The sequence below is a fragment of the Chrysoperla carnea genome, chromosome 2 (assembly GCF_905475395.1).
Source record: "Chrysoperla carnea chromosome 2, inChrCarn1.1, whole genome shotgun sequence".
Classification (NCBI taxonomy): Eukaryota; Metazoa; Arthropoda; class Insecta; order Neuroptera; family Chrysopidae; genus Chrysoperla; species Chrysoperla carnea.
In genome coordinates this window covers 5,891,837-5,919,783 of record NC_058338.1, presented here as the reverse complement: position 1 = coordinate 5,919,783, position 27,947 = coordinate 5,891,837, and the positions used below count along the sequence as shown (strand labels likewise).

The window sequence follows — 27,947 nt, the reverse complement described above, 5'->3', positions numbered from 1 at the left end:
CTCTTTAAAATCATATTCTCCTGTTAGAAAATATTAAAAATATGTACAAAATGGCTTGGTTATGCTAAATTTTGAAACTTTATAATAGGAGAACATGTCATATAGTTGATCTCACTCATATTCTCCTATTACAAAATATTTAAAAAATACTTATTTTGCTTGTTTTTGATTGTACATGCTAAATAAATCTTGTTAAATGAAATTTTATAAGATTTTGTAATAGGAGAACATATTATTTGACAAAAAAAATTAATTATGTTAGTCCCACTTTCCTACGTCATAAATCAATCATCTGTCAGAGGGTGGGAATTAAAATAATATAAAATATACTTTGCTCTCTTACATATTTGTCACTTTTGGTTCTCATAACAATTATCTAAAAAAATCTCGTCATAATAATTTAGTTAATTAAAAATTAATCGTAGCAATGCTAGATACGAACCGAGGTCCTCTGTAGCTGGAGGCGACTAGGCTAGCCGCTACTCCACCTTGACGTGTTATATATAATATCAATAATGTAATATACATACCTTTTACTCACCTTTTTGTCCACCTTTGGCATGTACTTACCAAACTTGCAAATCTCTATGCCTACTTACCAAACTTGAATAATAAATGACAAAGTTAAAATGGTTTTAAGATTTTTAAAATTTAATATTTTATAATAAATAATTAATTATATTTATAATTAATATTTTTTTATTTTCACAGACGGACATTTCGAAATTATAACAGTTCCTCCTTTCATCTTTGATGACGGTACCCTAAAAAGTATCCTAAAACAAACTTTTAGTTTCAGTGAGGCAATCAAAGAAGGTCAATAATAAATAAAATACGCTTCTGATAGTATTACAGATATTTTTATTAATACTAATTATCAATATCATAATAATACATTGAGATTAAATATTCGAATAACTTAATAGATATATTATATAAAGTACAAATTAAAAGCTAGTCAAGTTTATTTTTTCTTCTTTTTCTTGTCAGGTCCTCCACCATTATCATTTTTACGTTTAGGTGCTTGTTTTATACTACCTGGTATATTACCAGATGCATTACCTGGCGTTGATGATTTCGGTGCCTTTTTCTTACGTTCAGCACGTTCTTTTTCCTCTAATTCTTGATTTTCACGTTCAATTAATGTGATTAACGTATTACAACGACGTTGTAATTCCATTGCGGTACGTGATTTTAAGAACCAATCAAAACGGAATTGTGGTGCGGAACTACATAAAAAAAATATACAATTATTTTCTCATGATCTTTTCGAATGATTTTGTTAGGGATACATTTTGGAAAATCCAATATTTTGATATAAAACTTACCGAACAGCTGCTCGTAGCTCTTCATAAACATTTTCTCTGTCAAAACCAAGTTTGTGTAACATACAAACTAAGAAACGATCTTCTTCTTCAATATAATTTTTTCCTTTATTTGTACCGTATGATATTCTAAGTTGATGGAATGGAGCTCGATATCTACTCATTTTTGCGTCAAGAGCTCGTTTAATACTTGCCTAAATAAACAAAAATAAAAAATTTTAATCGAATATATTATTGAAATATCTCGAAGACTACACGAATGGATAATGGTTTAAGGGGCGGTTTAAGGTCGATCTTCACCCATCTTATAACCCGATGAGCCATATTTTTAAAGAAATTTTATTGATTTTTAAACACTGATATCATAGTTTTTTTTATCGAAAAGGGTTCATCAAAAGATAATTTATTTACGAAAATAATGGTATTCGTTGTGTGCGTAGTCATGGTGGGGATAATAAAATCGATGCCAGCGCTTTAAGTGAAAAATTTTGGAGATAAAGTGGGCTGTTATGACTAATTTGCAATTATTTACATGTTAATGATATAGAAACTGTCAAATTAAAATGATTGAAAAACACTAATTAATTAAACTTAATGCATTAAAAATTGTGAAAATAAGAAATCAAATTGTACAAATATTATTTTTCAAATGTTAATTATCGTAATTATTTATTTAAATTTGTGAAACAAGAATATTAAATTTTAAATGTAAGTTTTCAATGCAATCCACACAATTATATATGCATCCATTAATTCTATAATTAAAGTAGTGTATCGTTGTCATGGAAACGAAATTCACGCTCGGAGCGAATAGGTTTGTCTGAAAAAAATCGTTCATGGAAAAAATTGATTAAAATTAATTTAATTAACAAGTATAATTTACAAAATTTTAAAAACCCCGAGAAATTTTTCGGATACGGAACTCTAAACTCGCACTTGAAACGTATCTAAGAATAATCTTCACTAAATTATCTTTTGCCTTAGAGCCTTCTCCGAACTGACCCGATTTTGAGGATCATCGCCTATTTTTTAGTTGTTCCGAGTACGGAACCCTAAACTCGCACTTGAAACATAGCTAAGAACACTCTCCATGGATAGATAGAAAAACTATGATAGGTGTGAATCAAATCAATAAAATTTTATAAAAAAAATATGTCTCATCTGATTATCGATCTTAGACCGTAGCTGTACTAAAATAGTTACAACACGCCCTCCCGCTTTTTCCACACCCCTCGCCACGCCTGTGACAGAAAATTGCCTCTAAAATGATTTATTGCTATATTTTGTTTATCATAAAATTTCAGTAAACTGGCATTCCTTAACTTTAAATAGTGTCGGATTTGTGAGGCTATTTTTGTAATTTCAAAATTTTCCAGCCAGGTAGATTGATTTTTAGGGCCTGTATGGAGGACAATGAATTCTCCATTCAAGTTATTTGCCCCTACAGAGGAGCAGGTTTAGAATGTTTGAGCTCACCTTGGATGCATCAATCTTGGGAGTAATCCCGGGAGAGAACTGCGAGCTTTCTGCGATGCTTAAAATGGCATCTCTTACCCGGAGACGTCTCACCTTTGAGTCGGGTGAAAGATTTTCTCAAGGAAGGCACACAGTACCCTTTGGTGTAGGTGCTGAGGACCCATTTGCGATATCCCCTTATGCATTATGATTATTATTACTTACTCTTCTTTGAATTTTAGCTTCACCACGTTCAATTTGTGCCATAATCCTATCAATATCTTGTAATTCATGACATCGTTCCCAGAATACAGCACTATATTGCATAACTTCCTCAGCGGTTTTACCTTCAACATCTTTAGCAATATTTTCAATATCATCACGTCCATATTTTTCATTTGCTTTAATAAACTGATTAAAATCACGTTTTGTCCAATTTGTAAAACCTTGTGTTAAAAGACTTTCTTTCTCCTCTAATTGAGCATCACTTAATGGTTCAGCATCATCAATTTTACGTTGTTCTTCACGTTGAACTTTTGTTGCATCGGAACCTAATTCTGGATTTTTTGGTACCTTATAACCTAATGTTTTTCGGAAATAATAGATTTCTTGATCGAGTAGCTCAAATAATCGTGGTGGGAAAAATTGAAAATCTTGTACAATCGGTTGTTTAGGTGGACGTGGAGCTTTTGGTGCTTTTGGTTCAGATACTCGTAACGCTTCACGGAAATATGCATCAACCGCATAATTTGCTTTACGTTCTCGCTTGGGTGGTTCGATCCAGTTACCAAGACCAATTAACTTCTGTTTTTCACGATAATCTTCACCTTCGAATTGATATATAGTTGATGATTCGGTTGGAGCATCAACAGTAAAATTACGTAAGGATGATTCACCAAGTGTTTCTAATTTCTTAGCCATTTCTTCAGTTTTAGCTTCACCTTTTTGTAGAATCGTATCAATATCTTCATCAGTGATTTCTGAGTCCTTTGAAGCGAATACATGATTTGCACCATGTCGAATCATATTTAACATTTCATCTTTATTTAACGAATGATTTTTCGCATCAACTAATCGCCCTTGTTGTATAACTAATTTATCTAAACGTAATTTAACTTCAGCACGTTCAACAATTTTTTCTTCAACGGTATTATCCGTAATAAATCGGAATACACGTACTTGTTTCTTTTGTCCAATACGATGAGCACGATCCATAGCTTGTAAATCCATTTGTGGATTCCAATCCGAATCATAAATAATTACAACATCAGCCGTTGCTAAATTAATACCCAAACCACCAGCTCGTGTGGACAACATAAAAATAAATTTCTCACTATTATCCTCGTTATATTCATTAATTTGCCGTTGACGATCTTCATGTGGTGTTTGACCATCCAATCGACAATATTTAAATTGTCGCCAATGGCAATAATCTTCAAGAATATCTAACATACGTGTCATTTGACTAAAAATAAGTACACGAGAACCTTGTTCTCTTAATTTTGGTAACAACTTATCCAAGATCACCATTTTACCACAATTGTATACTAAATGTTCGTCGGTTGTATACGGTGGACCTGGTTCAGCTCCATCGAATAAATATGGATGATTTGTACATTTTCGAAGTTGCATAAGAATATTTTGTAAGCGCATTTTTTCAATTTTACCAGCACCATTTACAACATCGATATCTTTCATTAAAACTTTCGTATACCATTCACGTTGCATTTTACTAAGCCCAACGTAAACTTTAACCTCTTTTTTAGGTTTTAAACGTTTTTCGACTTCACTCTTTAAACGTCTCAACAAGAATGGACGTAAAACGGCATGTAAACGTTCAACTAAACTGTTATCACCCAAAAATTGATTAGTATTAAACCATGAATCGAAATCATCCGATGAGTTAAACACATCTGGGAGTAAAAAGTTTAAGAGAGACCATAATTCATGGAGATTATTTTGTAACGGTGTTCCTGTTAGAAGTAAGCGATTTGTTGTTTTAAATTCACGTAAAATTTCGGATAACTTCGATTTTTCGTTTTTAATACGATGCGCTTCGTCAATAACCATATAACGCCAGTTAAATTTCTTAAAAACCGATTTTTCTTTGATAACCATTTCATAGGATGTAATACAAACATCCCATTCACCAGGCATCATTACATCTCGAATAAAAACACTACGTGTTTCTTGATCACCAATCAAGCAAACAGCTCTTAACGATGGACACCATTTTTTAAATTCATTCATCCAATTTGCTAACGTTGATTTTGGTACAATTACAATATGTGGTCCATGTATACTTTTGTAATGTTTCATGAAACCTAACAACGAGATTGTTTGTAAGGTTTTACCCAGACCCATTTCATCGGCTAATATTCCATTAATACCATTTTCGTATAAGGAAATCATCCAATTTAAACCGCGTACTTGATAATCTCGAAGTTCACCATTTTTTATATAATGCGGAGAGGCATCAAATCGTATAGTTGCTTTAGGTTTGGCATTTGTTTCAGCCAATAATTCTTCATCTTCTTCTTGTTCAGTTTTTCGATGACGATGACTGAAATTATAATTTGAACAAGTGAAAACAAATTGAATAATGTTTTACGAATTTAAAAAATCAACACACTTAAAGCGGCCTTTCGGCTACCATACGTTTTGGTTTTCGAAAATATTTTCTAGATTCTTTCGGAATGCCAATAGCGAATATTCATGAAATTTAAATTTGGTTCAAATATTTTTCTTCCGTAACTTTATTGACTGGACATTTCAACTAAACCATTATTTTAGTAATTAATATCTTCTTAATTACTTAAAATTAATTAATAAAAGTACAAATACAATGAGGGCATTTAAAAATTTCTAAAACGGAAATTCAAATTTTTATACGGACGTGACATCAAAGTACGGGCTTGTCAAATTTGTTGACATACTGTATGATATTATCTTAAATGAAGGGAAGAACGTACTTGTGGTACTACAAGACAGATATGGTCTGAGTACAATCGCAGGCGTTTAGAAGTTCTCATATCACTTCCAAGGGCCTCTGTTCACAAAGTTGTTGCGGCTATCACAGGACACTGACTGGGTAGCAAACATGTTAAACGCTTAGGCCTGGCAGTGTATCACGACTACTGCAGGAGCTGTCACAGTGGTGACGAGGAGGAGATAATGTCTCATCTTCTATGTCACTGCCCAGCTCTTGTCATGAGGAGATAGACTTACTTGAGCCAGCTTCTCTTTGACGACCTCTCCGACTTAAAGTCGACGTCAAAGCCCTCCTGCTGTTCTTAATGGTTCAAATGGTTCATGGAGTAGTGGTCGGGGATGGGCCAACTCTTTTACGGTATCACAACGGGCCCTATGGTCTAAGTGTGTCCCACCCCAGGACAGCCACTCTAACCTAACCTAGACCAAATTCGATGTCGGTATAAGATGTGTGCCTATGAAACATTTTTCTATTGAAGGACTTTCTTCGAATGAATTTATTTATCGAGTTTCAAGCGTCAGGTTAAAAGGGACACCCTGTAAACAGGGTACAAAAATTGTAAATTAAAACACTCATATAACCTCCGTATATTGGGATTATCTAATTTTAACAATAAAATGATTTAACTTAAAAAAACAAGTAATACATACTCAGCAATTTCTTTTTCCGTTTGTGGCTTGTTAGGAGTTCCATCCTCTTTCAATTTTTTCGGTCGACCAGCTTTTGGTTTCGATGATCCAGGTGAAGTTTTCGGTTGATTACTTGTCATAAAATGTGAGAAAATTTCAGTTTGTTTTAACAGATATTCAAACCGTTTGCTACGATCTGTCTCAATTTTTGTTTCAAAATCTTCTCCTTTACCACGCGAGGACATTGTGTCCGACGTAGACTCGTTCTAGAAAACAAATTTCAATTCATGCAAACATTTAAAATTAAATGAAATTATTTTTTTACAAATAAAATCAATGTTTTATTGAAATGTTATTTATTTCTTAAGTTATTTTTTTAAATTTTAAAATGGTTGAAATTACAACTTACAGAATTATCGCCGGGTTCAGCTGTTTCCATGGTTTCTTCCGATTTAGACATGTTTAATTTCAATTAATACACCATTTAAACAATTTTTAAAACTTAATTATACACTTTATTTGTTTGTATTATAAAAATATTAATTATTACAACATTTATGAACTGTCGTGTTACAACTTTACAAGACAACGGACATCTCTCAAAACCAAACATAAGCATTAAAATATTAGGCGGGACAATACACATGCTAAGATCAAACATTCGAATCAGTGATGGGTGTTTGGGTTTGATTCACTGAAATATTATGTACGTATGATACATGTATTAAAAGTATAAACGGTAAATAGTGACATCTTTATATTTTTATACCATGTATATGAAATGACCTTAGAGATAACAGCTCGCTTTGTTGTTTCGGACAGAATATGTCGAAAAATGCTTAATTATAACCTGTATTTGCTGCTGTCTAAAAATACTCGGAAACTCGGATAAAAGTAGTGTTTCATCACATTTTTATATACTTCAGAATAAACACTATTTTATAATAAATATGTATAATATTTGCGCCATTTCAAACCACCGGAATCTATTCAATTCATAGATCAACTAGAAATGTATTTCATTTTTCTTAGTTTAGATTTGTAACCCTTTTCTCATTATTAAGAGTATATTCAAATTTTAATCCATTTATATGAGGTTGAGATAAAAATTTTATATTTATTATTTAACCTCGAAAATATTCCAAAAGGATGTTACCCCGTTTTCCTTGTAAAAAACCTCTTAGACCACAATTTTCCCAAACGGAGTTAATTTCTTAAATTTTTTTACTTTGAAAATGAGAACCGAATTTCTTGCAGCTCCAAAACTCATAAACTTGGCTAAACTCTTTATAAGTGGAAAAAAAGCCTTGATCTTCCGCTTACGTACTTTTATAATATCCCAATATTTTATTGCATATTTACAATAAAATGGGTCATATATGTACCAAACAATGGATTGAGGTTTTTTTAGGTTTAAGGGTCTTAGTAGGTACTTATTAAGGATAGTAGCAGTTAAAAAAGAAAAAAATTTATATTTCATTGAGACATTTTTATTTAAATAGTATAAAGTTTTTATAAAAAAATAATAAATTAAAATGATGCACGAAAGTTACGTATTAGTCGCAAAAAGGATTACATAAAATAGCTATTCTTAGGGAGTCCTCAATAACAGCTCCGATTTTGATGAGTTTTCTTTTTTCAAAATGATTACTCCTCTGAAATGTTTCTGATTTTAAATAATATACAAAAAGAATCATTTTAAAAAAAAGTCATCAAAATCGGAGCTGTCATTAAGGACTCCTGAGTAAAAACATTGATGCGATTAATTTTAATTACATTTTAACTTATTTATGGAAATGCTATAAAACATACGTAGAATTATCGATTCCAATACCCTCATGACGAAATCTCTTTAATTGGTTAAAATATATTTTCAGCGTTAAATTAAAATTTCTTAAATACAGTCAAACCTGGATAAGTGAGAAAACTCTATAAGTGAGAGTAATAGCCAGGACCCATTATTTTAAGCTCCCAAAACCTCTATTAGCGAGAAACAGAAACCTCTATAAGAGAGAGTCGTTTTTCTCTCATAGACCTCCGTAAGTGAGACTGCTACTTATCTATACCTCTATAAGCTACAGTCGAGCTTTATTTATTTATATTATGTATTTAGGAGGAACTGTGTGACTGTGACTTGTTATTGCTGCGTACCTCTATAAGAGAGAAACGCTATCGATGTACCTGCATTAGCGAGAAACTAGGGTTAGTGAGAAATCTATACAAGCGAGAATGAGATTGTGCTCCCTTGAACTCTCGCTTATCCAGGTTTGACTGTAAATCTTTTAAATTTCTTAAATATTAATATTTTATCAAATATTGGCGAAAAACGAAATACCTTCTTTTTCACCTTTAATTTTTAATAACTATTGAAATTTGTTATGTGCTGAAAAACGAATAGGGCAAATTTTTCTCGAGATATCATTACGAATTCAATGAGCTATCACACGTATTTTTACGGCTATCATTTCTATATTTCATCAATTTGAACTCGTTAACTAGACTATTGGGATATAAATATTATCGAAGATAATAAATGAGAACTCTGGGATATATCGAAATAAATTTCGATTTTGGCCCCAATTTCCTAGATCAGTTCTTTGTATTTTTAAAAAACGTATTTTCGACTACCAAGTAGTCATCATCAGTAAGAATTAGCTAGTGATTACTCTTATTATGAATGTTACTCTTTGCTAATTTGGTGGCGGACTGCACAATGATACTTTCGTGTGTCTACAATTTATACTGTTCACACACGAAAGAATCATTGTGCAGTTCGCCACCAAATTAGCAAAGAGTAGCTAATTCTTACTGATGATCATTACTTGGTAGTCGAAAATACGTATTTTAAAAATACAAAATCTAGGAAATTGGGGCAAAAACTGAAATTTATTAGACTATTGGGTGTAAGTGATTTCATTAGAGATTAATTTTTCTCCTCGATGATATCGATTATGCCTATCTAAATTTCTTTTCGTATCAAATCGTTTAAAACAGAAAGCACACGGAAATGGTTTATCATTAATATCCCCAAAATGATGTTCTCTATGCCTATCTAAATGTCGTTTTGTTGTAAATGATTTATTACATAAATCACATTCAAATGGTTTTTCCCCGGTATGCCGTCGTCTATGATAATCTAAAATACTTCGTTGTGTAAATGCTTTATTACAAATATCACATAAATACGGTTTTTCATCGGTATGTAATCGTTTATGCTGTACTAAACCACTTTGAAATGTAAATTTTTTATCACAAACATCACATGAATATAATTTTTCACCGGTATGAATTCGTCGATGTAAATTTAAATTACTTTGCGATGTAAATGTTTTATTACAAACATCACATGCAAATGGTTTTTCCCCGGTATGAACGCGTTGATGTATTGTTAAATTACTCGTTGTCGTGAATGTTTTATTACAAAAATCGCACGATATTTCTTTATTATTCGTATAAATTTGTTTTTGTGGTAGAAAATTTACATTTTTCACATTTTCACTCACTGTTTTTTCACTAAATGTTTGTTCCTTCGCATGAATTCTATTATGATAAACTAAACTACTCTGTTGTGCAAATGTTCTGTTACAAATATTACATGAAAATGGTTTTTCTCCGGTATGAATACGATTATGTATAATTAAACTTGTTTTCGAGGAAAGTGTTTTATTACAAATATTACACATATAACGTTTTTCACCGCTATGAATTTGTTTATGTCGAATTAAACTGCTTTTAATTGTAAATGTTTTTTCACATATATCACATGAAAAATTATTATCTTCACTGGGTACCTGTTCATTTTCATCGAAGAAATTTTCTTGTGGTTCAGATTTAACTATTATTAACTCCGTGTGTAACTGTTCTTCTTCCTGTTGTACATCTTCAGTTTTAATGAATTCCGTTTGTAATTCCGATTCTTCTGTTATATTTTCTTCTTTAATAGTTATTTCTGGATCGAATATTTCAGTTTTAATGTCTTCTTTTTTGATTAATTGGAAATTTTTTTCGGCGTGGAATGAATTTGACATTGTGTTTAAAGGTCGACAAACTCGAAGAAATTGATTTAATTTATAATATTATATATTTTTATACACCTTTTAATTCACGATGATATCCCAAGTCGTGTCATAATAGAAAAAAAATCCAAGGACCAAAATATCTGTGGGCGAAAATGATTATTCTTGTATGTGATTGACAATTTTATATTTGACATTAGTCATAGACTATTATTAAATATAGACCAGTTTTTGCTCTCTTGTCAACTTTACGTCCATAATGTCCCTTGCGTGTAAAGTAGCGATTTGTTTCAATTTCCCTCCACCTTGTAGCCGTAATTTTCATTATTTTACTAGCTATCACCTATGTTGGATTGGATTTTTTTTTGAAACCCACTAATTTTGGGTTATTCGTTTCAGCTGTAACGTCAACTTTTCGCTAGATATCACTTATGTGCTTAATTCCGGAACCAGGACTCCACATTCTTGAAATCTATTAGAGCTAGCTTAATTTTGATCACAAATTTGAAAAGTATGACCCAAATTTAGTAGGATTACATACTTGGTTTATCAAAATTGGATAAAATTTGAATGTGATAGAGAAAAATTAAAATTTTTGGATTCTGATGACGTCATTAAGTTAAAAAATTCGATTTTTTTGATAACACAGGCAAATTTGTTCCGATCTTATTGGAATTTTTTTGAAACCCACTAATTTTGGGTCATTCGTTTCAGCTGTGATATCAATTTTTCGCTAGCTATCACTTATGTGCTTAATTCCGGGACCAGGACTGCACATTCTTGAAACCTATTACAGCTAGGTAAATCAGGAAGTATCAAAAATTAAATTAAATCATAAGAAATCATTTTTTTATTTAGAATATTTATAATTGTATCATAACATTTGTATAACTAAAAAATAGTACAAAGTTTTTATAACGAAATCAATAACAAAACGAGCAAAGTACAAAATATTTGAGTACTTGTAAAAAGACAATAAAGCTTCTCCTACCTTCATTCAATATTATTCAGTATTTTTATTTTTAATAAATTCAAAAAATTATATCTAAAAAAAATGCGAGTATGACAAATTAATTATTTTTATCAACCTAAATCACAAAATTACAAATTACAATTTTAAAGATTTCGAGCAATTTTGCTTTTACTTGAAATAATCTTACTACTATTTGTAATTTTCAACTTAAAAAACAAGCGTAATCTTTCGAAATTTTCACAATTCTCAAAAAATACATGAAAATATAAGGAATTAAATAGAATTTTTAAATTTTTCAAATTATTTAAGTTTTGTTTTAATGTTGAAACATCTCAGCAACATTTTTTTTCTCAGTCCAATAAGGCATACATTTTTATTCACACTATCTCACCCTAAATACTCAGGAATTCTTGGCCCCTGATTGTGAGTGTAAAATCTCCAAAAAGCCCTCATATTTTAAACTGGCTTCCACAGTTAGTTTTTCCAAAGGCTTCAAATTAACAGTAAATCTTACAAGAAAAAATTCGTCGAAAAATTAATATTAAAAAAATTGTTTCCACTATCCAATTCCATTCGTAGAAATGTTGCATTTCTCGAGCTTTTTCTCTCGCGAATTTTAACAAAAATTAAATAATAAGACAACAATTATAAGCTGATTCGCCCTACACTAAGAAGTATTTAGTATAAAAAAAAAAAACAAATAACATATATACAATGTGTCCCCGGATAGAGGTAAATATACTTGTAAATTTTCTTATTTTGCATTTTAAGAAATACAGCCGTTCTTTATAAAAAATTTTGCTTATTCTGAAAAGTATGTAGATATATTTAAAACTTCTAAATAATGTACAGTGTATCCAAAAATTTGGTATCACTATTTTGGTAAACTACCCATCCTTTTTATAAGTTGACAAAATGTTACAAAGAAAAGTTGCTCGAAATTAACAATTATGACTCAAGATTAAAATTCATGACTGAATTCCAATAAGACCTTTCCAACTTTGAAAATTCCATTCTTAGTGAATGTTTATCCGAGAAAATTAATTTTCTTTTTAATTTTCTAACCTAGTCCACAAAAAAAATACACTCTCGAACAGTACATGTAAATTGATTTATTATTATTTTTTTTGTTACATTTTTTTGTAATTAAAACTTTTGTTCAAATAAAAAATGATGCTATAATTAAAGTACACGGATCTTCTTGATATTTTGTATAGCGTCATAATTGTTAATTTCGAGCAAATTTTCTGAATAACATTTTGTCAACTTATAAAAAGGAAGGGTAGTTTACCAAAAAGAATAGTGATTTCAATTTTTTGGCTACCCTGTACATTATTTAGAAGTTTTAATTTTCTTAAAATGAAAAATAAGAAAATTGACAAGTATAGTTACCTCTATCCGGGGAACACACTGTATATTAATACGAATGAATTAAAATAATAATTATAAATTAAAAATTAGTCAATTTTGATTCTCTCAACACAAAAATAAAAATAACGATTTTGTTTTTCATTTTCTTCGATTAATTGTAGATGATTTAGCTTTTTGATTAACTAAATCTAAAGACGATTGCCTAGGAATATTACTACCGAATAATCTTTGACTTTTGAAATTCAACGCTGTAGTTCCAAGTTTTGATGGTGTAATTTTTTGTCCTAAACTAACCACATCAAATCCATCAAAAGATGTTGAAGAATCTTTTGATTTCTTTTTAGTTGGCTCAAATTGATTATTTGTATGAATTTTACGTTTTTTCGAATTATCCTTCACTTTTTTTGTTTCTTCACTTTTCTTTGCAGTTTCAAATGTAGTATTTAATAAATTTGGTAGTTGAACATTTAAGGCTACAAAATTTTCATCTAGCCATTTTTTATTTGATTCAAGTTTTTCTTTTAATTTTTGTTTTGCTTTTTCGGTTTTTTTAGCGACTTTTTCATTAATTTCTTCTTCAACTTCTGATGATGAAGAAGATGTCTTGCGTATCTTCTTTTTGATATTTTTATTTTCTTCGACTTCTAATTTATGTTTTTCATTTCTTAGTTTTTTCTGTTTTGAGCTAACTTCTCCTGATGGACCAGCAGAAATTTCAGTAAAGTCTTCTTCATGTTTATTTTTTAATTTCTTCTCTTTTTTGATATCAACTTCTGATGTACCAGCAGAAATTACATTAATTTCTTCAGAAATATTTGATTTGTTCAATTTTTTATTTTTTAATTTCTTTTTCTTTTTGGAGCTGATTCCTTCTGATGAACCAGCAGAAGTTACATCAAGATCTTCTTTAGAAATATTTGATTTATTTAATTTCTCATCTTTTTTGGTGACAACTTCTGAAGTACCAGCAGAAACAACATTCAAATCTTCAGAAATATTTGATTTGTTTAATTGTTTATTTTTTTGTTTCTTCTGCTTTTTGGTAACAATTTCGGATGAATCAGTAGAAATTACATTATCATCTTCAGAAATTTTCGATTTGTTTAATTGTTTCTTTTTTAATTTCTTTTTAGAAACGTTATTCTCGTTGGTTTCTTCGAGTACATTAGACAAGCTTTTGTTTAATTTTTTATCTGATGTAACGTCGGTTTCTTGAGACATTTCATTTATTTCACCAGATATAGCAGATGAATTTAAACTTTTGTTTTTCTTTTTTGGTGAAATATCGATTTTTTGTATAGTTTCAGATACTTCAAGAGAACTTAAACTTTTATTTTTTTTATTTGGTGATGTTTCTATTTTAGTAATGGCTTGCAGTATGTTTTCAGAAATAACGGATGAGTTCATACTATTTTTACGTTTTTTCTTTGGTGAAATACTTTCGGATGTATTATCAGGAACAGCAGGTGAATTTAATCTTTTATCTGTTATAGAAATAACTTTGGATGTAGTCTCAATATTCGCAGATGAGTTTAAACTTTTATTTAGTTTTTGATCTGATAAATTACTTGTTTCAGGAATAGATTCAGATGTATCATTTAATTTTTGCTTCTTTGGACTACTTGATTCATTAATTACTTCGGCTATTTCATTCGTAATTTTCGATAAGCTCAAACTACTTCTTCTTTTCTTCTTCGAAATATTTTCAGTAATCACTTCCGTTATATTATCAATTATCGTATGTAATTTATTAATTTCATTTAAACTATTCTCCAATTTTTCAATTGAACTTTCTTCTAAACTTTCATTTGACAAATTACTTTCTTGATTATCGACAGATTTGTTACTTTCTTGTTGATTTTCTGTATCTTTGTTGCTTTCTAATTGGTTTTCAACAGATTGATTTTCGATAATTTCATTGCTTGAAGTAATCTTATCATCATTGACAACTTTCAATGAAGTTTCCTTGAAACTAATACTGTCGCTACTATCATCACTTACATGAATTATTCGTGATTTTTTGTACGATTTTTTATTGAACGCTTGTTTACTTGCTTTGTTTTGTGAAAGTAATATTTCGGAATCATCAGATTTTGAACCGTCAGATAAATCGTCGCCTGAACCCGATAGTAAATCATTTTCATCACCAAGGTCATCAGACACAACAAAACTATCTTTTTCATAATCGTCTTCACTTTGTTCACCTTCATCAGTAAAATCTGATTCAATAGATTCGCCGACTTCAATGATTTCATTCTCATCTGGTGATGGTGTTCGAGAATCATTACATTCAAATGCCTCGTTATCGATAAATTCATTTTTATTATCGCTGTCAGAATCACTTGTTTCTGATACTTGAGGCTTTCTTTTTGATTTTTTCGAATTGTTATCGGAATATCCACTAAGTTCACTTGATTCATCACTATCTGGTAAACCAGATTGAACTGCTAATTTACACTTTTTCTTCCAAATATTTTTCGAATTATCATTTTCTTTGTGATTTTTATCATTATCTTCATCATCCGTCGATTCACTTTCTTCGTTGTTTTTCATTTTGGAATTTTCCATTTTTTTGTTTTTATTTACAATAGAAGATCTTTTTTGCTTTTTCTTGTATTTTGAATGATTTTCACTGTTCTCTTCAACATCCGTTGATTCATCTGCTGCGTCTGTTGCTTTTTCTTCGGATTTCACTAGAGACTGATTCAATTTTTCTTGTTTGGAAATATTTCCTTGTTTATTTTCTCCGGACTCAATACCTGCATCTGAATTTTGTGGTAGATTGACAAAAGATTTTAATAAATTCACACTTTCTTCAAGAGATTCTTCATTTTCAAGTATATTTTCTTTACTTTTCTTTTCTGGCGTTACTTGTGGACTTGATTTGATAATCGAACGTTTTCTCAATTCTAAAACATTATCAGAAACATTCAAATCTGAATCATTTTCGTTTTGTTTTTTCGATGTTTCTACAATTGCTTTAGGAGATGGCGAAGAATGGTCAGTACTTTTTTCGGGTGACATTTTTAAAGTAAAATTATTTGTCGAATCTGTTGAATCATCACTGTGAGTTTCAACATGACCTTTAAGAGCTGTCGGTGTCGACGATACAAAATTTAATAGTGAATTATTTTGTTTTTTTCTTAATTCCATTGTTTTAGATTTTGGTGTACCTAATTTTGGTGAATTTCGATTTAATGATTTTACATTTGTTATTGGTGATAAAATATTCTTACTTAAATTTGGTTTTTCACCTTCGGAGGATTCTTCTTCATTCTGTTCAATTAATTTCGAAGTAGAACTTACTGGTGAATCAATTTTTCTTGATCTTCTTGGTATAATTCGTACAACACTTGGTGATATGTCCCTTTCTTTTACTGAAACGCTATCATTTAATGAAATATCCTTATTCGAATTAACACTTATCTCTTTCTTAGAAGTGTCGGCCACTATTGATTCTTCATTATCTACAGACGGGGTTTCTTTGGTTGGAGTATCGCTACTTTCCTGTTCATTATTGGCAGCTAATGTACTCAATCGTGTTTTACGGGCACTTCGTTTTTGTGGTGCACTTTCTACTTCCTCTTTATCAAGACCGAAAGCTTTCTTTTGTGGAGTATCTATAGAAACACTATCATCTACGGAAATATCCTTTTTCGAATTAACACTAATATCGTTCTTTGAAGTGTCGACGACTTTTGATTCTTCATTAACTATAGACGAGGTTGCTCTGGTTGGCGTAACGCTACTTTCCTGTTCTTTATTGGCAGCTAATGTACTTAATCGTGTTTTACGGCCACTTTCTTTTTGTGGAGTGCTTTCTTTTTCTTCAATGGTTGATGTAATGGATTGTGTTTTACGACTATTTTCTTTCTGAGGAGAATCTTTGTTTAATGGAGTACTTGGTTGACATTTAGCTTCACCTTCCTTCTTTGGACTGTCACTAATTGTTTGTTCTTCAGTAACTGTAGGTGTACTGGGTGGTATTTTTGAAATTTCTTTTTGGGGAGTATTTTTATCCTCCTGGTTTTCACTGACTGTAGATAAGCTGGGTTTGCTTTCTGATTTCACTGTTCCCTTTTTCGGAGTATCACTAGATTGTTCTTCTTGATTGAGTCTCGATATACTTGATCGTGTTATACGCCCGCTTTCAATTTTTGGGCTACTTTCAACTCCCTGTTTTTCATTGACCACAGGTGTATTGGAGCCCATTTTACGACCGGTTTCTTTTTGTGGAATATCTTCGATTTTCTGTTCTTCGTTGACTGAAGACGATTGGTCTTCGTCATGAACTGTTTCTTTTTTCGGAGTGTCCATAATTTCTTCGTCATTAAGTTTTGATATACTTGATCGTGTTTTACGTCCACTTTCAACTTTTTGCTCTTCAATGACTATTGGTGTATTCGGTCGAGTTACTCGATCAAATACATTTTCTGGACAACCATCGATCTTTTGTTCTTCATTGACTGCAGGTGAATGGAGTTGAGTTTTTTGACCATCTTCTTTCTGTGGGGATACTTCAATTTCTTTAGCGGTTTCATTCTTCACAGATTCAACAATTTCTTCCTCGCTATTAAGTTTTGAAATACTTGATCGTGTTTTACGGCCACTCTCTATTTTAGGACTAACATCGACTTTCTGTTCTTCATTAACTACAGGTGAATGGGGTAGAGTTTTTTCACCAACTTCTTTCTGTGGAGTCACTCCAATTTCTTGAACTATTTCATTCTTTAAAGTTTCAACAATTTCTTCCTCGCTATTTAGTTTTGAAATACTTGATCGTGTTTGACGGGCACTTTCAATTTTTGGACTGCTTTCGATTTTCTGTTCTTCATTGACTGTAGGTGTATTGGGTTGAGTTTTAAAACTAATTTCTTTTTGTGGAGTATCTCCAATTTTCTGATCATCTTTAACTGTAGATGAATTGAATTGTTCTTGGACTGTTTCCTTTTTCGGAGTATCAAGAATTTCTTCTTCGCTATTTGGTCTTGAAATACTTGATCGTGTTTTACAACCACTTTCGATTTTTGGACTCTTTTCGGATTTCTGTTCTTCTTTTCCAGTAGGTGTATTGGGTTGAGATTTAAGATTAAATTCTTTCCGTGGGAAATATCCAATTTTCTGGTATTCATTGACTGTTTCCTTTTTCGGAGTATCAAAAATTTCTTCTTCGCTATTTGGTCTTGAAATGCTTGATCGTGTTTTACGGCCACTAGCTATTTTTGGGCTGCCGTCGATTTTCTGTTCTTTATTGACTGTAGGTGTATTGGGTTGACTTTTGCGACCAATTTCTTTCTGTGGGGTATCTTCAATTTTCAGATCTTCATTGACTGAAGATGAATTGGATTGTTCTTGGATTGTTTCCTTTTTGGGAGTATCAACAATTTCTTCTTCGCTATTTAGTCTTGAAATACTGGATCGTGTTTTACGGCCACTTGCCACGATTGGGCTACTTTCGATTTTCTTTTCTTCATCGACTGTGGGCGTACTGGATTGAGTTTTACGAGCAATTTCTTTCTGTGGAGTATCTTGAATTTTCGAGGTTTCGTTCTTGGGAGAACTGGAATGAACTTCTTCACGGACCGTTTCCTTTTTTGGAGGCTCTTTAATATCTTCTTCTTCGTTATTAAGTTTTGAAATACTTGATCGTGTTTTGCGACCACTGGCCACGATTGGGCTGCTTTCGACTTTCTTTTCTTCATCGACTGTGGGCGTACTGGGTTGAGTTTTACGATCAATTTCTTTCTGTGGAGTATCTTGAGTTTTTGGGTCTTCTTTCTTGGGAGAATTGGATTGGACTTCTTCACGGACCGCTTCCTTTTTAGGAGTCTCATTATTATCTTCTTCGTCATTAAGTTTTGAAATACTCGATCGTGTTTTACGACCACTTCCTATGATTGGGCTACCACTGACTTTCTGTTCGCCATTTACTTTAGGTGGTGTTTTAGGAATGTTCTGTTTTTTTGGACTGCCACTACTATCATTAAGTTTTTCATTGAGAGTAGTAGCTTTTTTTGGACTTTCGATAAGTTTTTCTTTTATTGGACTACTGTTAGACTTTTCTTGGATTTTTGATGCTTTATCATCGTTATCGTTTCCTAAAATAAGACTACTTTCATCTTCTTTCTCAACTTTAGGTGTATTGGATCTAGTTATGGCACTATTTTCATCTTGATCGTTAGTTTTTGGAGTATTTGATCGAATTACACAATCAATTTCTTTTTTTGGAGTACTAACACTTTCGTTTTTATCATCTTTAATTTCTACACTAGTCTTAGGTTCCGATACCTCTGTACTTAATTTAGAGTTATCATCTTCTATTGCCGTAGATTCTTTCTTGGGACTAGTAGATGGTTCTGCGTGTGTATTTGACTCCAAGTTATTAATAATTTCATTTTCCATACTTGAAAAAGATTTTCTTAAATCTTCTTTAATTACTTCTAACGGTTTTGATATTAAACTATGATTTTCAATGTTTTCTTTCTCTTCAATTGTTTGTAATGTGTTTTCGTCTTTATCTATGATGTTTGTTAATCTACGGCTTTCACGTCTTTTTACTGGAGTTGAACTCGTTTGAACAGTTTCTTCTAAAGAAAAAATTAAAGTTTAGAAACTGTGTACCATTTATTTTAGAACAATGGTCAAAATTGTCAAATGTCTCCAAAATAGCAATTAAAAAAACTTTTTGAATTTAAAATTTAAATACCGAAAACTAAAAGTTTAGTTTTCCCAAATCGTCCAACAATTTAAAAAAAAAAAAAGGCGAACAATTGAATATCCAACCCAAAAAAATATCTTTTAGCCTTTAAAAATCCCGTAAAAATGAAAAATATAAAAGAAAAAAATTGCATAATATATAAAATATGAAATTTTCAAGTACTTACCATTATCTGAGAAAGTTTTTCGTGACCGAAGTTGACGCGCTCCTACTGACGGAGAGCTAACTGTACCAGGATCGGATACATCAGAATTACGTCGGGTAAGACGTCGTTTTGGTGTGGCAGGTTTTTCCTCCAAAACATTACGTTGCAACACGGAAGTACTACGTGAACTTCTTCTTAAGCTATTCGGTACTTCTTCTGCGATAGGATCTTCTGAAGTTGTCGATAATCTGCGTGTACTTTTTCGTATAGTTGGGACCTCTTCAACAATAGGATCATCTGAAGCCGTCGATAATCTACGTGTACTTTTTCGTACACTACTTGGGGTCTCTTCTAAGATTGGATCTTCTGAAGCAGTTGATAATCTACGTGTGGTTTTTCGTACACTTTTTGGTGGTGCCTCCTCAACTTTTGTATCCTCCGATGTTGTTGATAATCTACGTGTACTTCTCCTAACAGCGGTTGGAGTATCTGTAACATCTGTTTTTGAATCTTCTGAAGCAGCAGACAATCTACGTTTTGTTACTCTAGTCAGCAGCACTTTAAGAAGCAAATAAAGTTAAATTAAATCAGAATTATCAACCTATTTAAATTGAATTTAAAACAAATTTAAAGGAGAAATGTTTTGACATTCAAATGGCACCAGATTACAGCCGTAATAAATCGTAATTGAATAATATCATCTCTAGTAGTTCATAGGTTTCTTTTTGCAACCTCGAATAGTGGTATGAGGTGATCTAAATGGTTTTATATTTAAATACAAAAAAAAATTACTAACCTCGAGCTGTATCTTCCATTTTTATTTGTAATTAACTTTTGAAATAAATTATTTAAACTCTAAATTCTTATTTTAAATTCGAATGTTATAAACTCTAGACCAAGGTATCCTGCACTATGTTCTAAAACGTCTAAAACTGTTGAAAGTTCAAAACCACATGGCCCTTTAATAACAACGTATTTTCGGTTATATTTCAAATGAATTGAACCTTGGTGACTTTTTAAGTAACTGACACTGTAACCACGAACTTAAGAGACAAAGTTGGACTATAATATGTCAAAAAAGAATATATGCTAAAATACAAAATATGGACAATTGTAGATAGTAGAAAATTCTGGATTAAATAATATAAGATCTAAATAGCCTTTAATTTCCAATATTGGCTGGGCTAATTAAACTTTGAGATTGTAAGTTTAGCCTTTAGTTGTTGATCATCGTTTCTTTCGCGTTTATTGTTGTCTAATTTAAGTTTTTGATGTCTTTGGTTTTAACAATTTTTCAAACTTAATAAAAAAAATATCCAAAATTAAAGGCGGGCTCCTACAAGTCAATACTACGGTTTCAGGTTTTCTGAACAGTTTTATTTTGAAAAGAACCATTCATAGATAAAATAGTGAAACCATCTTTTATTTTTGAAAACGTTTTATTTTCAAAATTAGGACAAAATTGTATCACATAAATAAAATAATTAAAAAAATCGATTAATTAGTGATCAATATTCTAAAACTTCTATTTTATTTTAACAAAAAAACAAAAAAGTTAGCCCATAGAAATTTTTGGATCATCTAGTCCTAAGATCATTTAGACACAAATTCGGAGTTATTTTCTTAAGTAGAATTATTTCCAGTTTTGAACAGACTAATATCGAGTTTTGGAATATAATTTTTGTAAAACAAAAGAATCAAATTGGATTACTCTAAGGAATATTGTATCCAAACTTATTTTTCCCTGGCTCTATAACATGGGATCCATGTATGTTCATAGGCAGTTATTGCATCTTTGCATAATGGCCTTAATTAGGCCCTGGGCATGACAAGAGAGAGCAGGTTTTAAATACTTAAAATCCCATACGGCGGACTTTTCAATATTCAATCTTGATACTTTTTGATTTTGCTTCCTTTCATGATCCAAAACAAATACAGAACTTTCGTTTCGAGTTAGTTGGATTTACGCATTTTATTAATGAATATTTGCTGAAATAACCAATTTTTAAAAAAACCCTCAGATTAAATTTGAAATTTCAATTCCAAGAACGTACGAACTAAAATCTAATATCTTGAAATAAGTGGATCACACTTGATTTATGCCTAGTTTACACTAAGTGAATACTCGACGGATGCAAAACTCAGATCTTTCTACAACATTTACGATTGATTTAATTTTTTAACGACGTTCAAGGCCACGTGCAAAAAATCTGGTTTAATGCTTGAAAACTGAGTGATATTCGTGTATTAGGTGGTCTGGGGAACTAGATGATATTTGCATCGTGGTAAGTGATTAAGGGGGTATTTAAGGTCGTTGTTCATGATGCTGAGTCAAAAAGAGCAGAATTCAAAATGGCTTATTCAATATGGCCGACTATAAAGATCATATAAACATAGAAGAAAATTAGCCTTGTTACATAATAAAGCAAACCTTTAAAAAAATTTCAATATCGAATTATTTTAACACCGAAAGGGCCTAAGGGGATTCAAAAGTTAACCTACTTAAAAAGGGAATTAATAAGAATGCATAAACACGATTTAAAGATGATCCTAAGAAAACGTGATTTTTTAACCTTAAGTAGTAATTGAAGTTCTTACAATTGCGTGTCATGTAATCTCAAACAATCTAAGTGAAATTCTTCGCCCCTGTAAAAGGTTAAGAATACTTTGACTTAGAAAAAAAAATGAATTGTAATATAGATATTTACAAAAAGTCATTCATCCGTATACAAGGAAAAAGATGTTCAAAGAGTATGATTCACTTAACATTTTAATTAAAAGAATGACGTATGAGTTATGAATACGTCAGTGCATGCTAACACTAAAGAGAGAATTCTAGTCTAGTGTATAGTAGTCTTTAGGTATTGCTAATAATAACATTAAAAAAATTACTATCATAAACAGAAACAGTATTCATTGATGATGACCCTATGGTTATTAGTAAAATGAATTAGTAATTGAATATTTGTTATTGTCTAAATGAGTGACTAAATTAGTGTGTATTGTGAATGTTTTTTTAATTAAATTTTTGACAGATTTTCACAACAATTTTACACAACTCAACTCTTCTACAAAAAAAAAAATATATATACATCTCAAACTTAAAAAATATGTGTTAAATTAGGTAAAAATTTTATAACAAAAAAAAAATTTTATGTCAATGTAAATAAAAATGAGAAAGTAAAAATATTTTATAAATTTGTTTAAATTAATATAAAATTAGTGGATGCAAATGTTTTCAAAAAAATTATGCACTTTTATCGTGTTTTTGTTTCGTTTTTACAAGTGCAGATATCCTGCAGCTGTTTGCACCATTTGTTTTATTAATTAAAAATTTTCCATCAATATTTGCTAAAATTTTTCCTTATTATGTTTAAATAGCATCTTATTGGTAAGTAAAATTCTATTTTTTTTGTTTTAATTAATTTCTATAGTAACAGAAAAAAAATTGGGTAATAATTTTTTTTTCGCAACGTGTCATAATTTCCATCGAAATTTTTGTGGAATTTGGTTCAAGTAAAACATGATAATTTTCCAAGGGGAATCTTACCCAATTTACATATAAACTAAATAGCCTGTGAAGGTCAATTTTGTTTTGGAGACTTAGTATTTTTTATTTTTTTTATGACAAGGTCAATTTTTTAATTCGAAATATTTTTTTTCTCGTCTTAAATTGTAAGAGGGTATAAAAATAAAATTGATGTCAATATGGTTTATGTTTTTTGGAATTGAGAAAGTAAATAATATAACAGAAATGTAGGTCTAATGAAATTGAAAATAAAAATATCCGATCACGTAATTTCGACTTTTAAAATATGTTTATTATTATTACGTTTGCCTTTAAATGGATTTTGAAACTATTTTGAAATGTTTTGAAATTTTTTTAGCTATGTCATTTGTATGTCATTTAATTTTGATTGTGTAAATTTGTTACACAAAGATTTTATTTTCAAAATTATTACCCTTTGTTTCGAATTTATCATTTGTTTACAAATAAAGTCAACCTTTTGATTAGCTTTGAAGCTGTAACATTTAAGTCCAATTTTCAATATACTACTGTGCCCAAAAAATATGGTGACATTGTATTTATTTTAAAAATTCTTTATTTATTCTTCCAAATCAATTTCATCCTCTTCAAAGTATTGTTATCCGTTATGCCAACGGATTTTCCTTCTTCGAAACACTGGCTGTAGTCACTTTCCGGAATTGCCTTCAGTTCCGTCTTCGCTGCGGTTTGAATCACCTCTATCGTATCAAAACGGTGTCCCCTGAGCGGTCTTTTGAGATTGCTGAACAGCCATAAGTCGCACGGCACCAGATCAAGTGACTACGGTGGTTGCGGAACGATATGGGTTGAGTTTTTGAAGAAATGATCACGAATTATGAGTGCAGTATGGGATGGTGCATTATCGTGGTGTAAAAACCATGAATTGTCGACTTTCCACAATTCCGGCCTTTTTAGGCGGATAGCATTACGCAAATGACACATAACGTTCAAATAATATTCCTTGTTGACTGTTTGGCCGGACAGAAGGAATTCATAATGCACAACAAACGCGCGCAGTTTAATTTCAAATGTGCGAATTCAAAATTATTGTGTCAAATTTAAAGTCATTTTAAAATGTATTCAAAATTGAAAGATTGAGCGTTCTCGATCACTCAGTTAGCACCGGGGCCTCTTTTACATCGTTACACCGACTTTATCGAATAGCTAATTATTTAGCATTTGTGTATAAATGTGTGATTTTGAGCTTAAAGGCTCAAACTGAAAAGGCTCAAAAGGCTTTGACCGATTTGAAAGGAGCGTAAACTGTTTGTCTTATTTTCGATCGCTTTATCTAGCTTCTAGGGGCGTATATGAACATTCTGGCAATACCTCGGCAATTGTTAGATTCTTAGTGGTTTATGGGCGTATTCAAGCGACTCTCGGCATATCCCCCCAGAAAATAATCCATAGATGTAACGCCATCTAAATGCTGTAAATTTTGGAAAAAAAAGAAAAAAAAATCATCAAAATCGGAGCTGTTCTTGACGACTTCCTAAGAATGGCTATTTTATGTAATCTTTTATCCGAATATGAGTGCGTTTTAGTTTTAAAATATGAAAAACAGCAATCCTTGTTATTAATTATAAAATTATTGGAATTTCCACATTTACAATGTTATCTTTAGCTATTTCTAGAAGTTGCTCGTGCGTGATGTGATCCGCTATAACGTGTTTCATTTTTATTTAAATTAATTTTTTCTGTTTAGGAAGAATTATTTTTTTTATCTTTAATTGTAATTGTTATTACATAATAATTATTTTATAGTGTTCTTTATGTATGTGTATATATATAATTGTTGGTGCATCTGTTTGTAATCATAGGCATCGGAAGTTTTGATGGGAGCATAGAGACATTATTCAGGATACACCGAGATATCAGGAAAAATTTTTTTAAACTATTTTCTTCAATTTTATTGATGTTGAAAGAACTTAGAGGTCGAAAGCCGAAAGTAGGACAAAACTTAAAAGTAGGAAAAAAGAGGATCAAGGAAGTCTTGTGAGGTGCAAGTGAGAACATTATGTAGTGAGTTTAGCTGCAACTGCCCAGCGAAGAAATTCAAACTTCTAGAAATACTTTTATAAAAATATCTTTTAATTTAGCCTATTCAATTTCTTTCATTATAATCCAGTCAAAATAAACATTTGACTTAGGAAAAATTCGCATAGAACTGAAAATTGCCAGAGACGTTAAATACATCATTATAAATGAAATATCAAAAATCCCCTTCGATCCTACTTCTGCAAAAAATTTTATTCAAGGTCAAAAGTATAAAATTAAGGTTTTTTCCATTTTTCTCGAAAACAGTAAGTATTATCGTAAAAATAGGTCGGACAAAAGTTGTAGATCATACAATTCTCTACAAAAATGGTCCAGTTACTTTTTCTTTTACGACTCACCATTCGTGAGATATCGCGGTTTTAATCTTTAGAAAATTCATATTCATCAATTATTTCTTCGTCTTCATTCTCTTCTTCTTGGAGAATTTCTGTTCGCTGTTCTAAGAAAAGGGATGCATCAATTGTCTCTTCATTAATATCATAAATATCTTCATCTGTTGTATTTGTTTCAATATTGGAGCAAGTCTGACCCTGACAATTGATGCATACTGGCGAACAAAATAATCCTACTTTTTGACAGCCACAATTCTTACTACAATCCGTCTTGCATTTACAAAAAATAGTATTAAGTAGTTTTTCTGGAGCAGGCGGGAGTAAAGTTTTAATTGGCTCCAAATGGTTGTCTGTTAATTTCCAACCCCATTCTTCTGGGTCCAGCTCATTGCCTAGCCACACTTGAACTTGATAATACACACGATACAAGTGTTGAAAGGCAGAAGCAGATGTTGGAGGCAGGCAAGACAACTGTACTGTTTTATTGTTCCATGCAGATTTTACAAACTTCAAATATCTATATTTGTCTATGGAATCAATTTTTTTTGGAGCACCATACATTGCAAGAAGAAAACGAATTCCATTTGTAACGATGTCGTGTGGAGAAGAGTCAATCTTTGTGAATACTTCTGCGCAATGAATTAAATCATTACGTTTTTCAAACAATTTAAATACTGATGTTTTACCTCTTTTAAAAATGGCTGATGTAGTATCGCAACCAGTTATTGCATGTAAAAATAAAATATGAGCTTGACATTTCGGATATGCAGTCAGACTTTGTGATGAATATATTGTTGATTGTACTTGAGCTTTCCCAGGTTTTAAAAAGTAAATCATTTGATCATTTGGAGTCCGTGCAGTCAGTAATATCAACAAATCAACATCTTCCCCAACAACGACAGTTGTATTTGAACTTTTCCATTGTTCTATTGCTGTTTCAATAATAAGGACATCAGCATCATTATCAGCTTGTTTTATTGAAATACCAGCAGCTGTAAATTCTTCACATAGCATTAAAATGAAGCGAGACTTATTGTGAGTATTTGCAAGAAATTGTTGTTGGTTTGTTGGAACTTTCATTTGTCGATCAAAAACGATATCAACAGATGAAGATGTTTTTGTAGTCCGACGACGTTGTTCTGCAGCTTTAATATTTTTCGTATGATTAGTATAGCCGTCAAATACAATCGTACTGTTATGACCAAAATGTCTTTGTACATACTGCACATATTTTTCAAAAATAGAATGAAATGGTTCATCTTTATCCCACACAACACGGTGTAATAGATACCCTCCATCGATGATGTAGATAGCATTTGTGTTATCAATTTCGGAGTTTAAACATTCAAAGCAATTATAAAGAGCCGACTTCATAGTTTTACGCATTCCCACTTCATCAAACAGTGATAATGGGTAAGGAGCTAATTCATATGCAAAGAATGTTTCAAGTTCATCTTCGAATGTCTTAGTAATGCTCATGCGTTGAAATAACAATACAGGGTCTATAGGCACCTTTTCATCATGTACCTTTATGACGCTACTTGCATTTAAAAGAGGAAGTACTCTATCACCGCGTTTTAATTTAATATTATTAAACGTTTGGCCAGTCATTTTGCTTATAGAAGCAAGTCCAACTGCACGAGCATTATGACAATTAATTTTCTCATCGCCAACGACTCCGCTAGCAATAGACATAATTTTTGGAATTATAGGAAACGGATCATGTAATAAGAGCCACTCCATAAGTTTATTAATATCTTCAATATCTCTCTTTACACGAGAATCGCTTGCATCCACATGCTGGTCTGTTGTGTCCATTCTAACATTTGCGAGATTTTCCAATCCTTCACACACAGTATTCATCGTATGCATGCCATAAACCCATTTACTAATGACACTTTCTATATTGACATCTATTCTATATTGACACTTTCTATAATGACACTTTCTATATTATACAAGTTTTATTGACGTATACAAGCTGCATTTTAGTGCATATTATGTAAAATATGAATTTTCTAATGATTAAAACCGCGATATCTCACGAATGGTGAGTCGTAAAAGAAAAAGTGACTAGACCATTTTTGTAGAGAATTGTATGATCTACAACTTTTGTCCGACCTATTTTTACGATAATACTTACTGTTTTCGAGAAAAATGGAAAAAACCTTAATTTTATACTTTTGACCTTGAATAAAATTTTTTGCAGAAGTAGGATCGAAGGGGATTTTTGATATTTCATTTATAATGATGTATTTAACGTCTCTGGCAATTTTCAGCTCTATGCGAATTTTTCCTAAGTTATGACTTATTTTTTTTTATTTTGACTGGATTATTATACGTATAAAATACAAGTGAAAACAAACAATTGACTGAGTTAATTGTT

General features: G+C 31.2%; 2 protein-coding genes across 2 annotated transcripts in view; one reads left to right on the top strand and one right to left on the bottom strand.

Moving 5' to 3' along the window:
- Positions 1-941: 941 nt before the first annotated feature.
- Positions 942-20,579, bottom strand: LOC123292312 (reticulocyte-binding protein 2-like). The gene is made up of 7 exons (XM_044872911.1): positions 20,421-20,579; positions 19,646-20,182; positions 13,899-19,348; positions 6,423-6,667; positions 3,006-5,343; positions 1,329-1,519; positions 942-1,229 (listed from the first exon to the last, which is right to left on the bottom strand). Exons 1-7 carry the CDS (start codon positions 20,437-20,439, stop codon positions 965-967), a joined length of 9,045 nt encoding a protein of 3,014 aa, XP_044728846.1. The 5' UTR covers positions 20,440-20,579; the 3' UTR covers positions 942-964.
- A 1,979-nt stretch (positions 20,580-22,558) lies between these two features.
- LOC123292328 (E3 ubiquitin-protein ligase RNF19A-like) overlaps positions 22,559-27,947 on the top strand; it is a 32,102-nt gene continuing 26,713 nt past the window's right edge. Inside the window, exon 1 of the mRNA XM_044872950.1 lies at positions 22,559-22,748. The gene's annotated coding sequence lies outside the window, so the exon portion shown is untranslated. The remainder of the gene's footprint in view (positions 22,749-27,947) is intronic.

Bases quoted from the DNA above. Each gene is read 5' to 3' on its own strand.
- LOC123292312 (XM_044872911.1), bottom strand. The intron at 5,344-6,422 runs GTATGTATTACT...TTATAATTTCAG, and splicing joins ACGGAAAAAGAAATTGCTGA to TCATCGTCATCGAAAAACTG. The intron at 1,520-3,005 runs GTAAGTAATAAT...TTGTTTATTTAG, and splicing joins AAGCTAAAATTCAAAGAAGA to GCAAGTATTAAACGAGCTCT.